The sequence below is a fragment of the Mesocricetus auratus genome, unplaced genomic scaffold (assembly GCF_017639785.1).
Source record: "Mesocricetus auratus isolate SY011 unplaced genomic scaffold, BCM_Maur_2.0 Super-Scaffold_4256, whole genome shotgun sequence".
NCBI classification, from domain to species: domain Eukaryota; kingdom Metazoa; phylum Chordata; class Mammalia; order Rodentia; family Cricetidae; genus Mesocricetus; species Mesocricetus auratus.
The window spans coordinates 23,988,185-24,005,700 of record NW_024429182.1 but is presented as its reverse complement, the minus strand read 5'-3'; the positions used below and the strand labels follow the sequence as shown (position 1 = coordinate 24,005,700).

The 17,516-nt window shown below is 41.0% G+C and overlaps 1 protein-coding gene across 1 annotated transcript in view; it reads left to right on the top strand.

Annotated features, from left to right (window-relative positions):
* Positions 1 to 15,019, top strand: part of Btaf1 (B-TFIID TATA-box binding protein associated factor 1) — an 88,859-nt gene extending 73,840 nt beyond the window's left edge. The window contains exons 35-38 of the mRNA XM_040745067.1: positions 770 to 981; positions 9,849 to 10,008; positions 10,292 to 10,462; positions 12,210 to 15,019. Coding sequence (XP_040601001.1) covers positions 770 to 981; positions 9,849 to 10,008; positions 10,292 to 10,462; positions 12,210 to 12,353 — 687 coding nt within the window. The 3' untranslated portion in view covers positions 12,354 to 15,019. The remainder of the gene's footprint in view (positions 1 to 769; positions 982 to 9,848; positions 10,009 to 10,291; positions 10,463 to 12,209) is intronic.
* The last annotated feature ends 2,497 nt before the right edge of the window (positions 15,020 to 17,516 follow it).

The window sequence follows — 17,516 nt, the reverse complement described above, 5'->3', positions numbered from 1 at the left end:
TACTATATTTTTAAATTTGGCCTACTTAAAAAATTTTTTTTCAAGCTAGGGTTTCTCTGCAGCCTTGGCTCTCGTGGAACTTGTCGTCGTTCTTGTTCTATAGACCAGAACTGACCTCTGCCTCCTGAGTGTTGCGTAAAAGGCATGTGCCAACACTGCCTGGCCATTTTTCTTCTTTTTTTTTTCCCCCGATACAGAGTTTCTCTGTATTGTTTTGGAGCCTGTCCTGGAGCTCTCTCAGTAGACCAGACTGGTCTCGAACACACAGAGATCCACCTGCCTCTGCCTCCTGAGTGCTAGGATTAAAGGTGTGCGCCACCAACGCCCTGCTTGAATGGCTTTTTAAAAAACAAACAAACAAAAAAATAGAATCTCATTATGTAGTACTAACTGGCCTGGAATTTACAATGTAGACCAGTCTTACCTCAAACTTACAGATCTGCCTGTCTCTCTGCGTACTGAGATTAAAGGTGTCACCACCATACATGATCACCTTTAAAATATTTTATCTTTTCATCTAAAGAAGTTACTTTATAGCATTTGTTTGAGACATTTTGTCCCGCCTTGGATTAACCTTTATTAAAGGTCTAGTGAGTATCAGAGACTAAAGAAGGGTGGTTAGTTTGAGCCCCAACTACTAATAGGTGAGTAAGTTACAACTAAATTTAACCTTTTCTTTCCATAGATTACTTCCAGTAGAAAATATTTGTGATAGCAAATATTTGTTGTCTACTACTGTTGAAGAGCTGTGTAATATTTCTTCCCTCAGTTGCTATTGGACTGTGGCTTGGGAAATGGCAGCACTTCGGACAGTGGCACAGAGTCTGTTGTGGCCCAGCACAGAATACTGATCTTCTGTCAGCTCAAAAGCATGCTTGATATAGTAGAACACGACCTGCTCAAGCCTCATCTGCCCTCTGTCACTTATTTGAGACTAGATGGCAGCATACCTCCTGGGCAGAGGCATTCCATCGTGTCCCGGTAAGTAGCTCCCCAGCTGTTAATGTAAGTCAAGATTAGTGTATTTGTTATTGCTTATGTTTTCATTGGGTAAATACCTGCAGATGTGTTAAAGCGTAATCCAATCCAAATAAATCTCCTTTTGATAGAGAACTACAGGTGATTATCCTAGGAAAGCACCTTGAAAAGCATAGTGGAAATCTTATCTAGCTACTTTTTCCTCACTGTTTTTAATGTTTAGGGTGGAAGTAAGCAAATAGATAATTTAGCTGAGATCCCTGTCTTAGCTACTTTTTGCCTGCTAAAAACAAATAATGAAGTGACTCATCTAAGAAGCAGTATGTGTGTTCTGCAAATTACCTGAAATACATTGTTGGAGTCAGCATTCTGACAAAACAGATTCCCAGGTTCAGTCCCAAACCTAGAGCTCACTGGTAAGGCTAGTCGTAATAGCCAAACTACTCCAGGGATTCCCATCTCTACCTTCCAATGTTGGAATTAAAGGTGGGCTGCTTGTCCACGTGGCATTTATGTAGGTTCTAGTAATCGGAATTCATGCTCTTGTGTAAGCACTTTACCCACTGAGCTGTTAACCCCAGTCTCTTGTTTGTTGTCTTAATGACTCTTCTCAGACTCCATGTAGTTTTAATTTTGGTTTCCTTGACAGCGAGTGATGCTATATGTCTGTCTTTGTTTTGTTCCCTATATTTAATAACCCATTCTAGTGCATCTTTAAGAATTGTTTGTTCATTTCATTAGCCCATTTATTGATGGGGTGTTTTGTTTGTTTTTTGGTATTTAGTTTAATCCTATATATAGCAAAGACTTTTTCCCCCTTTTTTATAAGCTGGCTCTTCATTTGATTGTATACCTTTGATGTACAAATTTCTAATTACATGTGATCCTATTTGTCAGTTCTTGGCATTATTGAGTGATTGGAATCCTTTTTAGGAAGTCCTTGACTATGACTATATCTAAGTAGTATTTTTGCTTCTTACAGTTGGAAAATTTCAGTTCCTAGGTTATAGTCTCTGATCACTATATATTGATTTTTGTACAGGGTGACAGGCATCTATATGTGGAGATTCAGTTTTCACAGTTCTGTTAATTGGAAAAGGGCTGTTCTTATTCCAGTGTATGTTTTTGACATTTTGTTGACGTTCAGGTTGCTGTAGTTACATGAGCAACTACATGAGTTTACATCTGGATCCATTGTTTTATTACATTATTTTCGGTGTCTGTGTCCTTGCAATATGTTTTTCCTGTAGAGATGTAATTGAAATCAACTATGATGACACCTCTAATGGTTCTTTTTTTTTTTTTTCCTGAGGATGGCACTGGTTTATGCAAGGGCTTCTGTACTTAATAGGAATAAAATTTTCTCTTTTTCTGTGTTTTCTGAAGAGTTGTTGAAATAATTGTATTTTGCTGTTTGAGACAGGGTTCACTATGTAGTCCTGGCTGTCCTGTAACCCACCCTATAGACCAGGCTGGCCTCAAACTCACAGAGATCTGCCTGCCTCTGCCTCCCGAGGGCTGGGATTAAAGGTGTATACCACCAGTGCCCAACACCTCTATCTTTTTTTTTTTCCTTTTCTGCCTCTATCTTCTGAGTGCTGGGATTAAAGACATGTGCCACCATGCTCAGTTCATTGGAATATTTTTATTAATTCTTTGAGAGTTTCATATATTGTATTTTTATTATATTCAACTCTTCCCTACTTCCTCCCAGATCTACTCTCCCATTCCGTCCCCACCCTACTTTGTACCCTTATTTACTTATTTTTAACAGCACTGAGTAACATTGGTGCCGCCTATATACTCTTCAGTGGAGTTGCTGAAAGTTGGATGAGGTTTGTCTTGAATCTGTAGATTGTTTTTGGTAGTATAGCCTTTTCCACAGTAATCTAAACTGTATCTGTAAGGAAGAAGCAGATATATTTCTGTGAGTTCAAGGCCAGTCTGGTCTACATACCAAGTTCTAGGACAGCCAGAGCTGCATAGAGAGACATTGTCTCAGTAAACAAGTAATTTTCTTTTAGAGAGCTTTCATTTCATAGGTTAGTTTTGTTCCTAGCCCTGTTCTATTTATTTAGCAGCATGTTTTTTTTAAATAAATGACTGTTTAATACTTGTTTTTAAAGATGTATATTTGTGTATACAGTGCTCTCTCTGTATGTGTGCCTGCAGGCCAGAAGAGGGTACCTGATCTCATTATGATTATGGACGGTTGTGAGCCACCATGTGGGTGCTGGGAATTGAACTCAGGACCTCTGGAAGAGCAAACAGTGCTCTTAACCTCTGAGCCATCTCTCTAGCCCCTAGCAGCATGTTTATTATTGGTATATTGGAAAGCTACTGATTTTGAATGTAGATTTTGAATTGTTACTTTACTAAAAGTTTGCTTGATCTGAGTTTTCTGATGGACTTTTTAGAGGTCCCCCCTCTGTGTGTGTGTGTGTGTGCGCGTGCGTGCGCATGTACTTGTTAGTATAGAAACATGTGAAGATTAGAATTTGGTATTGTAATGTTTTAATCACTTTTCTGCTTCACTTTGGGAGACAGTCTCTCACTGAATCTGGAGCTCACTGTTGAGGCTTAATAGCTGACCAGCTCCCAGGATTCACATATCTTGCCATGCCTGCCTTTTATGTGGGTGCTGAGAATTTGAATTCAAGTTCACAGCAAGCGTTTTAATCACAAAGCCACCTTGTAGCCCAAGATAATCACATTATCTTCTGAAAACTTTGGCTGACTTCTTTCCTATTTGCATCCCCCTTTTTCCTTCTCTTGTCTCACTGCTTTTCAAGCACAGTGTTGATTGGAGTGAAGAATTTTGATATGCTTTTCTTACTCCAGGTTTTACTAAACAGTTTTCTCCTGTTTAGTAGTATAATGTCTGTCATACAGCCTTTATTACATTGAGGTATTTTCCTTTTATTCCTAGTATCTTCTGTCTTGAAGTAATTGAGGATTTTTTGTTTATTTGTTTTATTTTTTGAAGACAGTTTCTCTGTACTTTTGGAGGCTGTCCTGGAACTCGCTCTACAGACCAGGCTGGCTTCAAACTCACAAAGATCCGCCTGCCTCTGCCTCCCTAGTGCTGAGATTAAAGGCGTGTGACACCACTGCCCAGCAGAATTAAGGATTTTGTTGAACCCCTCTGCAGCTATTGAAATAATTATATGATTTCTGTCTTTAAGTCTGTTTATGTGATGAACTATATCAATATGTTAAGCCATCTCCAGGAATGAAGCCAATTTGACTCCCATGTTTTTGATGTGTTCTTGAATTTGAATTGCAACTATTTTATTATTTTTGCATCTTATATTCATTATGGAGATTATAATTTTTTTATTATTAACTGTTTTGATATCAGACCAATACTGACTATAAAATGATGGTAGTGCTGGGCTGTGATGATACACCCCTTTAATCCCAGCACTTGCAAGGCAGAGGCAAGAGGATCTCTGTGAGTCCCAGACAGCCAGGGCTGGTGCAGAGAAACCCTGTCTCTAAAAAACAAGTAGCAAAACAAAAAGTTGGGTAACAATTCTTTGCTTTCTGTTATGAACATTGGCATTAGTTTTTTTTTTAAGATTTATTTATTTATTATTGTTATCCTGCCTCTATGTATGTCTGCATGCCAGAAGAGGAGATCAGATCTCATTATAGATGGTTGTGAGCCACCATGTGGTTCGCTGGGAATTGAACTCAGAACCTCTGGAAGAGGTTCTTAACCTCTGAGCCATCTCTCCAGCCCTGGCATTAGTTCTTTTTTGAATGTCTAGTAGAATTCAGCAGTGAACCCATGTAGATATGGGCTCTTTTAATTTGAATATATTTTATTACTTGTTATATATTTATGTTATTTATATCCACTTAGTTGAATTTCAGTGGATTATGTGTCTAGATCTAGAAACATACCATTTCTTTTAATTTCTCAAATTATTAGAATATAAATTTTAAAGTATAGCCTAATCAAAATTTTGTCAGCATGTGTGTCTTTTTCATTCTGATTTTGTTAATTTCAATGTCTTTTTGCTATTCCTTAGTTTGGCTGTATCTTTTCAGAGAACAATGTTTTTCTACTCATTTTTGTTTTCTTTTTCTTTCTTTTTTTGTTTTTTTACGAGACAGGGTTTCGCTATATTGTTTTGGAGGCTGTCGGTCCAGCCCGGCCTCTAGCTCACAGAGATCCCCCTGCCTCTGCCTCCTGAGTGCTGGGATTAAAGGCTTGTGCCACCAACGCCCAGCTTTTCTTTTTTTTTTTTTTTTTTTTTCATTTTTTTAACCTTATCTTTGTTTCTTCTTTCTACCAATGTGTGTGCGTGCGTGCGTGCGTGCGTGCGCGCGCGCGTGCTGCACTCTGGAGGTCAGGACAGCTTGTGGAGCCAGTCTGCCTTCTGCCATGCCTTCACTTGTTTAGTCTCTCGTGCTCTGGGTTTGAACTCCATGCACTTGTAGTTCTGACCTCCCTCTAGAGCTGCCTTCATTGCGTTTGCATCCCCCCCCCGCCCCCCATTTCTTCTTCAATCGTGTGTCTGTTTTTTCTTCTGGCTAGGCTGTCTGTTGGTGCTGGTTGGCATGAAGGTCACGCACTGTCACTGTTGAGGCTGATCTGTCTTCATCCAGTGGTGCTTGTGTATGAAGTTAGGTGTGCCTTTATGCACCATGGCACTCTTCCTTGCAGTTAGATGCTTTCCTTCTGTTCTGTTTAGCATTCTAAACGCCTCCCGAGTCTGGGTGTTCATTTCTTTCCCTAGATTTGGGGAGCTTTCCACCATGATTTTACTGAGAGTATTAACTTGATGCTGAGTAATCTGGTCTTTAGTGATGTTCACACCCTAATTATCTTTCTCAGTGTCTGGATGCTCTCATTTTTCTTCTCATCTGTTGTTGATATTCTTCTACTTTCCCCATTCTATGAGGCCTTTTACTGAAGTTTTCATTTGACTTAGCTTTTCATTTCTGAATTTTCAATGTTGGGCTGATGAGATGACTCAGCTGTACTTGCTCCACAAACCTGGTGACCTAGTTTCAATCCTTGGGGCCCACTTTTTCAGTATTTTTGTTTCTTTATTGAATTCCTGCTTCATATACTATATTGGCCTCATTTCAAATGTTTCCTTTTAAAATATATTTAGAAGTTCACGTGTGTCTTTTTTTTTTTTTTTTTTTTTGGTTTTTACGAGACAGGGTTTCTCTGTATTGTTTCGGAGGCTATTGGTCCAGCCCGGCCTCGAACTCACAGAGATCCGCCTGCCTCTGCCTCCCGAGTGCTGGGATTAAAGGCGTGCACCACCACCGCCCGGCCACGTGTATCCTTTTTAATATTATTAAACATTATTATAATTTTTCCCCTTGAGTTTTTTGATATTCATCTAACTCATTCTCCGTGGTATTCATTTCTTTTTTTTTTGTGCAATTGCTACTTTTCACAGAGTTCATACTGCTTTTTTTTTTCATGATTCTTGATTTTCTTTTGTTGGAACTTGCACGTCTAGGCTTTTTTTCATTGGTTGGATCCCCCCTCCCGTTTTTTTAATCTCCCACACACACCTGTGTATTCTTTCTGCGCAGGTATTTACAACACTTAGAGGGTACTAGCTTCTAGTGGGGCCAAAATGTCATTCCTCCCCAGTGAACTCGAAACTCAGTCCACATGCTAGGTGTTGGCATGATCACCACCACCACTCTTTCAGAGTGATATTTGCAGAAGCAACCACGATTGCCAACTAGTCATTGAAAGACAATCATCTTTTTTAACTTCAATGACTGTTGGGCATAGCAAACTACAGTAGTACAGTGATACTTACCAACATTAGGAAGGGAAGAGGCTAACTAATCATAGGGTTAGTATTGATCAACAGGGGGAAAAACAGGGGAAGGCAGATAGAAGGAGGGGTTTGGAATGTTAGGATCTACAGAGTATATAGATTAGTAAAGAAGTAAAAGGAGGAGGGCGAGGTTCAGTGACTAAGAGCACTTGCTGCTCTTTTAGAGATCCAGGTTCTATTCCCAGCACCCACATGGTGGCTCACAACTGCTCACAACTCCAGTTCCAGGGGAATCCAATACTGTCTCCTGGTGTACCAGACATGCACACAGGCCAAACACTCATACGTGTTAACAGACAATTTAGAGGGACCAAGGGGGGTATAAGGAAGGAATGAATGGGAGTTGGCTAAAAAGAAAGTAGGATGTACAGTAGAATGTCAAAAGAAACATACAGAACAAACATAAAACCCAGTTAAGTAATGCACAAATACAAGCAAGATCATTTAGAGATGTGTGTGCAAGAGTAAGGTGTTTTGTTTATTTTTGGTTTTTCGAGACAGGGTTTCTCCATCTATTTTGGCACTCGCTCTTATAGACCAGGCTGGCCTCAAACTCACAGAGATCCGCCTTCCTCTGCCTCCTGTTGCTGGGATTAAAGGTGCGCGCCACCACCGCCCAGCAGTTTTTGTTTGTTTTAAAGAAAGGCCAGGTAAACTAGTTTTAAAATATATAGCAAAATCAAATCAGGCATGCCTAAAATTCCTGCACTTGGGAAGTGAATCTGGAGTTCAAGGCGATCTTTGAGAGCAACCTGGGATACATAAGAAAACTGGAGGGAAGGAGGGATTGGTGCGCAAGAATGTATCAGACAACATTCTTCCTTGGTAGAAAGGTTTTTCAATTCCTCTCCTCCCTGTTCCATGTAGCAGACTATGCTGATGGGGAAGCTGCAGTTTGTGGTTGCATTTTAAGCCAGAATTGTGTATTGGCTGTTTTTCACTCTTCTACTCTTTTGGGAGCCCACCACCCAACTCCCAAATAAATTAACCCCCCCCCACACACACACACACGCACACACACAGACACAGTCTTATTCTTACTTTTAGCTTGTCTTGTTTCTGGTTATCTTTCCTTAACTTAAATTATTCCATCTACCTTTTGCCTCTGGTCTTTGTCTTCCTTACTTCTGTATATCTTACTTTTACTCTTACTCAGTGGCTGACGGTGTGGCTTGGTGGTTGACCCCTGGTGTCCTCCTCTGCTTGTTCTCTTGTTCCTCTTTCCAGGTTTCTCCTATTTAGTCTCTGCCTGACAGCCCCGCCCATCCTTTCTACTAATTTCAGCTCTTTATTAGACCTATCAGGTATTTTAGACAGGCACATTAACACAACTTGACAGAGTTAAACAAATGTAACATAAAAGAATGCAACACATCTTTGCTCTTTAAATAAATGTTTCACAGCATAAACAAATGTAACACACCTTAAAATAATATTCCACAATATAAATGTGTGAGAACAAGTAGCTTTTCAGGTTGCATTCTGCTTAATGGCCAGTTGCTGTCAGTCCCCCTGATCTTTTCCAAGCCCTCAGGATAGAGTGTGGGGTTTGTGCAGATTTCCTTGTCATGTCCCATATGTTCTGGAGATAAGTTCAAGGGACAGAAAGTGACAGTGCCTGTGCTATTTATTTACCCTTTTGGCAAGGGTCCTGGCTGCCTCCGTCAGCATCTGCTTCCTACAGTCTATCCCGTTTCATATTTGGCCAGTTTTCTTCTTATCAGGTGATGACACTGCCCTCATTTCCTGCATAGAATTTTGCTCAAGTAGGGGCTCAGAGACTCAGCTTCAGCTTCCTGCTGGCTGTTCTCAAACTTGTGGAATCAGAGGAGTAGAGGGCGCACCCTGCAGAAAGACCCTTCTCACTGTAGCGTGGCCACAAGGTGTGAGGCCGCTCCAGTGTGTCCCTCTGCAAAGCTCTCACTTGGTTCATTCCCTTTGTTTTCAAGAAAGGAGAGGCTTATTATTTATGTTTTTCACACTGAAGGAGCTTCTAATTTGCCATCTTACCCAGAAGTGTGGCTGCTGCTTTTAATGTTAGTAACAATTATCCTTTTCCTTTGTCCTTAGTAACAATTGTCCTTATTCTTATTCTTATTCTTATTCTAAGAATACAGCTGCTGAGTGTTTGCCTCTACCTTCCCTGGAAGATGTAACCTACTCCTATCATCTGTCTCTATACTTTAAAAGTTCATTGTTGGTTTTTAAATGAAAAATCTGTATTTTATGACTTACTCTGTATCTAATATAAAATGCAACTTTTGGCTTTATTTCTGTTTATGAAATTTCTGATATGCTTTAGAATGAATTTTTTCACTACAGATTCGGCTGCAGGCATATATGTATATATAAATTGTGTATTATATTAAAATATGTAATAGGTCAAGAGTACAGTTGATGTTGTAGAATTCAGGGGGCAGGAGCTTGAGGTAGTCACATTGCATCTGCAGTCAGAAAGCAGAGAGCAATGAATGCAGGATCATCTGTTTGATTTTTCCTTTTCATTTAGTCCAGAAAACCTCCCATATTTGGGGCACATATTCCCACCTCTATTAACCTCATCTAGAAACTTCTTCACAGACAAAGGCTACAGTCATCTCAGTGGGAAACAAATATCCATACAAGGCTGTGTTGGCTGCTTTCTATTAACTAAGACGTAAGCTAGAGTCGTTTGGAAGGAGAAACCTCAACTGAGAAAATGCCCCCACCTAATTGGCCCTGGGCTGGCCTGTGCTTCATTTTCTAAACTGAAGTAGGAGTGACCAACTTGCTGTGGGCTGTACCACTCCTGGGCTGGCAGTCCCGGCTGCTGAAGAAAACAGTGGTAGTAAGCACCTCCTCCATGGCCTCTGCTTCAGTTTCTACCTTGAGCTCCTGCCTTGACTTCTGGGAGGATGAACTGTAATCTGAGAGTAACTGTGAGATAGCATAAAACCGTTTTCTCCCCAAGTTGCTTTGACCTTAAGACAATAGGTTTCTAAACCAGTTTATTAAAGGATCCTGAGTAAGAAACGTACTAATTCTGTCTTTTGTTACTGATGTTTGTAGGTTTAACAATGACCCATCTATTGATGTTCTTTTACTTACAACTCACGTTGGTGGCCTTGGACTTAACCTGACTGGTGCTGACACTGTGGTGTTTGTGGAGCATGACTGGAACCCCATGCGGGATCTACAGGCCATGGACCGGGCCCATCGTATTGGGCAGGTAAAAGTCATCTCACACTAAAGCTAGGAAGTCTAGATCCAAATTCTGCTTTAATGTTAAGCAGTCATTCACATCTTCTATGATAGCATTTCCACTACCACTTTGTGAGCTTGACTAAGAACACCTGGGTCACTGTCTATCCTGATGTTCAACGGTTCCTGAAAACATTTTAGGTCGTGGGACCAGAAAAAACTCCAGTCACAGTTTAGATAATGAAAAGAGCTGGCTTGACAAACCCGAGCTTACCAGTTTTCATTACAGTTGAATTGCTTTTCTTATTCAGAAACGTGTGGTTAATGTCTACCGGCTGATAACCAGGGGAACACTAGAAGAGAAGATAATGGGCTTGCAGAAATTCAAGATGAACATAGCAAATACTGTTATTAGCCAAGAGAATTCTAGTTTACAGAGCATGGGGACTGATCAGCTTCTTGACTTGTTTACGCTGGATAAGGTAAGAACTTACTTAGCTTTAATCAGTCTTGGTGCTGTCTGTGGTGAGTGGTGAGGGTGCACACACTCTGAGTTTGCCAGACTGCTGTGGTGCAGTCTTTGAGATCAATATGTAAAAGCACTAAGAATAGAAGGTATGTTCACTTCACCTTTTAAAAAAGATTGTATTTTAAATTCTATATGTTAGTGTGTGTGCATATGTGCTCAGGGCCCGTGGAGGCCTGAAGAGAGAGGGAATTGGATCCTCTGTGCTTGAGACCCCTCCATAAAACATTACACCTCTTAACTGCTGAGCCACCTCTCCAGCCTCCAACACCTCTCTCTTTTTTCTCTTTTTTTTTTTTCTCCCTGTGAAACAGTCTTGGCTATCCTGGAATTCACTCTGTAGACTAGGCTGGCCTTGAACTCACATTTTTTAAAGTACATTTACTTGAGTATGTGTGGGCCAGTTGTCGCACATACACAACACACTTGGGTCAAAACAATGTCCTGAAGTTGGCTCTCCTTCCACCGCCTGTCTCCTGGGGACATGACTCAGACAGTCAGGCTTGGTGGCAAGTACATGTGCCTACTGAGCCATTTTGTGAGCCATATAAATTTCTCCATACTAGATCTTTAAAGTCTTGGTCTTTGTATTGTCAGCAATGTCTTGTCTCAAGGTTTCTTTCCTTTGTGTTTTCCTTCTCAAAGGATCTTATAATCTCTGGAGTCTGGAGCTCATGGGTGGGTATTTCTGGTTCAAATCCTAATCATTGGCAACTTTGGGCAAGTTAAATTCTGAGCATCTATACCTATATACATAGTGTTAAGAGAAAATGAAATTTTACCACACGCACACATAATACGGGCATTGAGAGCAGACTGTCAATGGATAGGAACATTATTGTGGGGGGTTAAACTCTTAATCTATTAGATAACAACCTAACATGGGAACATTGTACCATAGCAGAGTATGGTGGTTGAGGCCTGTAATTCCAGGACTCAGGAAACTGAGCCTGCCTAGGCCTAACCTGGGGTAAATAGCAAAGCCCTTCCTCCCTCCCCTATTCTCACCCTTGTCTCTTCTCATTTTATTGATTGGTTGAGCGAAGGTCTCAGACTAGCTGAGGATGACCTTGAACTCCTGATCCTCCTGAGTGCTGGGATTATAGGCATTCCCCACTGTGCCCAGTTTTGTGCTGTGCTGGGGTCTAACACAGGCAGAGTGTGCAAGGGCATTCTACCCCTAAGCTACTCTCTACCCTCTCTGGCTTCTTTTTTTCCAGTGTTGGATATTGAACTCAGGGTCTGGTGCACAGTAGGCCCCATTCTACCGGAGCTACAGCCTCTGACCTCTCTTTCTCTGTGGTGCCCGTTCCCCCCACCACCACACCGTTTTTCACGACAGGATTTCTCTATGTAGCCCCAGCTGTCCTGAAACTCACTCTGTAGACCAGGCTGGCCTCGAACTCAGAATCCACCTGCTTCTGCCTCTCTAATGCTGGGATTAAAGGCATGCATCACCACCACCAGGGTCCCTGTTTTTTGTTTTTTAAAAAGGTAATTCTGAAGTTAATGAGCTCATTTTTAAGACAGGCAGAGGTGGTACACACTTTTAATCCCAGCACACAGGAGGAAAAGGCAGGGGGAATCTCTGAGTTCAAGGCCAGCCTGGGCTAGAGTGAGTTCCAGGACAGCCAAGGCTGTATATATATAATGAGACCCTGTTCAAATAAACAGCTCATCTTTATCTGCCAATGTCTTATTAGGATGGCAAAGCAGAAAAGGCTGACAGCTCTACTTCTGGAAAAGCCAGCATGAAATCAGTTCTTGAAAACCTGAGTGACCTCTGGGATGCTGAGCAATATGATTCCGAGTACAACCTGGAGACCTTCATGCGCTCTCTCGAGTAACTGCTGCTAGTTCAGTTACATTCTGCTGATATTCAGCAAACTCCGAAGTCTATGGTGAACTTTAACTGAATGTATAAATAGATCTGAAGAATATTCAGCATAGTGCTGGCTCTTGTTTCACTGGGGAACAAGTTATTCTCAAATATTTGCACTGTATTAAATTTCAATGGTAATGTGAAAAGTTTTCAATTTTACGTGCTGAATAGCTGCAGCCAGGAAGCAGCCAGGTTTCCGTGTGCTACCAGGAGGGGCTTCTGCGGAGAGAGCCTCCTCTACAGTCACTTCGTTCATGACTCGATCCACCAGTGCTGTGGTGTCGGTGTGCATTGTTTTCCTTAAAATAGTACTTGTTTTTATAATTGACTACAAATAGGGCTTCTTTTGTATAAAAGCCTTAATGAGCCATACTTTTCTGAATTTCAGAGTGACTTTAATATTAGTCATCCTTAGAACATGAAAATGTTAAAGAATGAATTGAAGCAGGCCCTGTGGCAACCTTTGTATATTTAATTAAAGCAGATGCATATAGTGTTTTTCAAATCTTTATTAACATCATTTTGTTCACTTTCAAAGTATAAAAACTATTCTAAATACAGGTACTGGTATATTTAAGGCTATAATAACATCCTATTAGAGGGTGGGTTTTTGTTTAATTTATCTAATGGCTAGGATATAGCCAGATTCAAAGAACATATGTACTCAGTAGGTTTCAATCATATATATATATATATATAATATATATATTTTGTAACTATGAACACACAGTTTTTCAGGCATAGATTTTACAGTGCTTAAAATTGCAAACCCTGTGGTGAAGGCTGTTTACTGTCGTAGAGCATGACTGATGCACAGGGAGGAATTGCTCTTTATACACGGCGTACAAGGATACACACATCTATATGCACAGTGTCCATCCTACACCCAGTGGGTCTGGTTTTGGCACTAAAATCATGTAGTTATACCAGACAGCAATAATAACTGAGCATGGAGCTAATGGTGTTAACACAGCTCAGTGGTGAGGGTGGGCAGCTATATATAGATACGCATGTGTGTGTGTGTAATTTTATAAATTTCCCACTAAGTTAATACATGCCTGTGATACACACATGTGTGGAATATATTTGTGTATATATATATATGTACAGGTAATAAACATCCTTAAGATTTGTGTCTGGTCCTACACCTAGGCATCAACTTAAAAACCATCAGACCTCAATTGTACAATAACAAGGGTTTTGTTTAAAATAATTAAAAGTTCTACAGCACTTAGATATGAAGTTTGTCATACTTGAGTAGCCTTGACAACCATGCTGTAATACTGAACCTAGCATTCCACAAGAGAATAAATACAAATTGTAAAGTCTGTGCAATTGTGTGTTGTTTACAGTGAAGACCAAACAGCCAGCCCAGATACATGGGTTTTTGAAAAGCTACACATTTTCATATCTAAGGTTTATATTCAAATATAGTATACTAAAAGGAGAACTCATGATTTTATGTAGAGTATACAGTGTACTTGAGTGTTTTTATAAATATTTATTTGCTATTTGCATATCTTCTAAAAGCAGGGAGCAGTTTTATCATTGAAGAATTCACACCAATATATTATTTTTTTTATCATAACATGAAAAGTCACAACTAGGAGTGGCTGTCTAGGCAGTTGAAAGTTTGCAGGTTTAATCAGAAAGTACATTTGTATACTGGCAAACCTTTTATTGTAAGATGTGAAATCACACTTTCTAGTTTCCCAAACAAAGGTAAACACATGACTCAGAACTTAGGATCCTGTTCCCGAGACGGTGGGTACTGTCATGGCACTGCTGTCAGCTCTGTGGGTGTGGCCATGTGTTGGTTATGTTTTTAAATGTGCTGGCCTGGGAGATAAACATGGTGTAGTGTTGGTGCTGAGCTGGGTTGTGAGCTCAACGGAATCCATTGTACTACTGTTTGTTGTTGAAGTTTTTAATAACTAAACATGATTACATTTGGGTCGATATACACTGACTATTTCTTATAGGAAAGTCTGTAAAATTTGAGGTTCTGGGTGTAATGTCCAACATTTATACACACTCACAAAGTCTAGTCTTTAAGCAGAACTTTACTTGATGCTGACTAGGAGAGCAGTCTCCATTGCCACTGAACAGGTTTATAGAGGCTTGGTCAAATGTAAATATTCGGGGGGGGGGCATTTGAAAGTGTGACAGTGTAGGACCATACCCCTTGAATGTATCCAATCTCAGAAGCAAGCTGGGTCAGGCCTGGTTAGTACTTGTAGCGAGAACATGACCAGTTAAGTGGCAGAATTGCACGCCTTTAGTCCCAGTACTCAGTAGGCAGAGGCAGGTGGATCTCTGTGAGTTTGAGGTCAGCGTGGTCTACAGAGCGAGTTCCAGGACAGCTACGAGTATACAGAGAAACCCTGTCTTTAAAAAAAAATAAGACAAAGCCCCAAACCAATGCAATAGTTTGCAGGAAAGAACACACACTGTCATATGCCTATATTGAGTATTGCCCACCAATCTAGATTTGTACCTTCTTCAGACCTCAACTTCCCAGGACACTGGCACCGGTGGGATTAAGTGACATTAATTTCAGAGATGTCTGTTATCAAATGTCAGAAAATTCAGTGTGAATTAAAACAATAAAAACTTGAGTTTTGATACTGATCATTTGAGAATGTTTGCTTGTTATATACTAAGCACTGGCAACCTGGAAAAATAGAGCCTGTGAAGAGATAGGACAGGCCTTCTAGGCTGGAGAGATGGTTTGAAGGGTGAAGGCACTTGCCACCTAAGAACCCAAGTTCCATCCCTGAAGCCCTTTGAGTGCCATCTGGCTACAGACGACTCCAGTGTCTTAGCTCAGTCTCAAGGCAGCCAGCTCTGCAATCTCACCATCTTGCTGCTTGTGGGCTTCCAGCTGGTCTAACTTGCAGCCAGATCCCCGTGCCTTGTCACATCATATCACAACCCGTCATGGCCACGTCTCTCTCCATGTTTGTTTGTCTCAGTCAAGGCAGTCTATGTACTTGTTGTAACTCAACCTAAAACCAGGTGCTGGCAGGCAGTGGTGACACACGCCTTTAATCCCAGCAGAAAAACAAAGAATAAACCTGGCTGTTTGTGTTCTTACACTACAGAGTGAACATGAAGTGAGAAGTGGAAACAATAAAAAGATTTGGGGAGGGTGAAGATAAGGAAACAACTTTTATTCATATTAATTTCAGACCTCTGCTAAAAGACATCTCTCAAAGGAGAGATGCTGAGGAGGCAGGTAAGTCAAGCCCAGAAAGGGAGAAGTCGAGATACACTCAGTTTGGAAGATGGTACATTTAAGTTAGGAGCTGCAGGGTCACCTACAGGGATGCTGTGACTGCAAAAGGTCTGAAGGCCCAGCCAGCCAAAGCTAGGGCATGCCTGTAGGTATGCAACGAGCCTGATTTAAAAGAGAGCAAGTCACACGCACATTCACAGCTCCTTTGACCCATGTACTACACCAATGAGAGCAGCACAGAAATGATGGAAGCCAAACGATGGTGGCGCTCCCATCCATCCCAGCACTGGAAGGCAGAGGCAGGCGGATGAGCTCGGGGCCAGCCTGGTCTACAGAGTGAGTTCCAGGACAGACTCCAAAGCCACACAGAGAAATCCAGTCTCAAAAAACAAACAAAAAAAGAAAAACCAAAGGCGGCATGGTTTCATTAATGTAAGAAAACACCTCCAGTAAAATTAGCTATTGCTTGCAAAAAGGAAAATAAACTTTAATGGTAAGCACGGTAGTTTGAATGTAATCGGCCCCCATAATCTCGGAGCAGCACCTTTAGAAGGCGTGGCTTTGTGAGAGTGGAGGAAGTGAGTCATTGTGGAGGCAGGCTTTGACAGGTTTTGACAGGCTTTGAGGTCCCCTGCACTGCACTCGGGATACCACCCCGTGTCACCATTGACTGATGTAGCACATGCTCTCTGGTGCTTGTCATGATAATGGCTGAGCTTCTGAAACTTTAAGAGCCGCCTGAAGTAATTGTTTCCTTACAAGATTTGCTGTGGTCACAATGTCTCTTCACAGCAGTGACTAAGACAGTACGTGGGTTGGTTCAGGAGAAGTCATGGGTACTTGATAAACACTTAACAGCAAACCTGAACAAAACCACTAAAACAAACTCAAGGTGGCAACAGGGTTTCACATCTCAGAAGCAACAGACCAAAGGAAAAACTGGAGTAGCATATAGAGCATCTAAATATATATGACGTGTTTGGCATAGCAGTCTGGATATGACAACAACTTTCAGAATACATTTCCTTGGATGCTTCTATGGGAAATTGACCCAAACTGACCATATGCTGAAACAGAATGCAATACCTGGCAAATTTCAAGAAACTTAAATCACACATGTCCATTTATTTACCTATTCAATATACTTGAGCTTTTAGCCATTACAGTAGAGCTATCTAAAAGACAAAAATGGGGGCTGGAGATAGGACTCAGTGGTTAAGTGGCCGGTCTTCCAGAGGACTCTGGTTCATATCCCACCATCCATAAGAGAGCTCACAATGATCTCTTTTTTTAGTCCCAGGGATCCAACCCCCTTGGAGCATCAACTACATGTATAGTGCACAGGCACCCATACACAAAACATCCACATGTATATAATTTTTTAAAAATCTGACAGGAATGGTCCCACATCCAGCATTTAGGAAGCAGAAAGTTTGAGGCCATCCTAGGCTGCATGAGATCCTTCTGAGAAAACAAAGACCTTATAAAAAAGTCATTTTCTATGTAGAGCCTACAAAAGCATGATGATGAGGCAGCTATGTCGATATTTAAAATGTCTCTGAATGCTAGCAGTAAGAATTTTCTTTCCAGACAGGATTTCTCTGTGTAGCTTTGGAGCCTGTCCTGGAACTCACTCTGTAGACCAGGCTGGCCTTGAACTCACAGAGATCCACCTGCCTCTGCCTCCCGAGTGCAGAGGGTTAAAGGAAGAATGTCATCTTTTTGTTTTTGTTTTTCGAAGGTGTAAATATAACAGCACCAGCATCCATGAAACAGGTACATATTTACAAAGCATGTGAGGATGTATATTGGATATTATAGAACAGCGACATGACCTTGGGAAATGGAGATATACCACATTCACGGATTAGATATACAACTTTGGGGCCC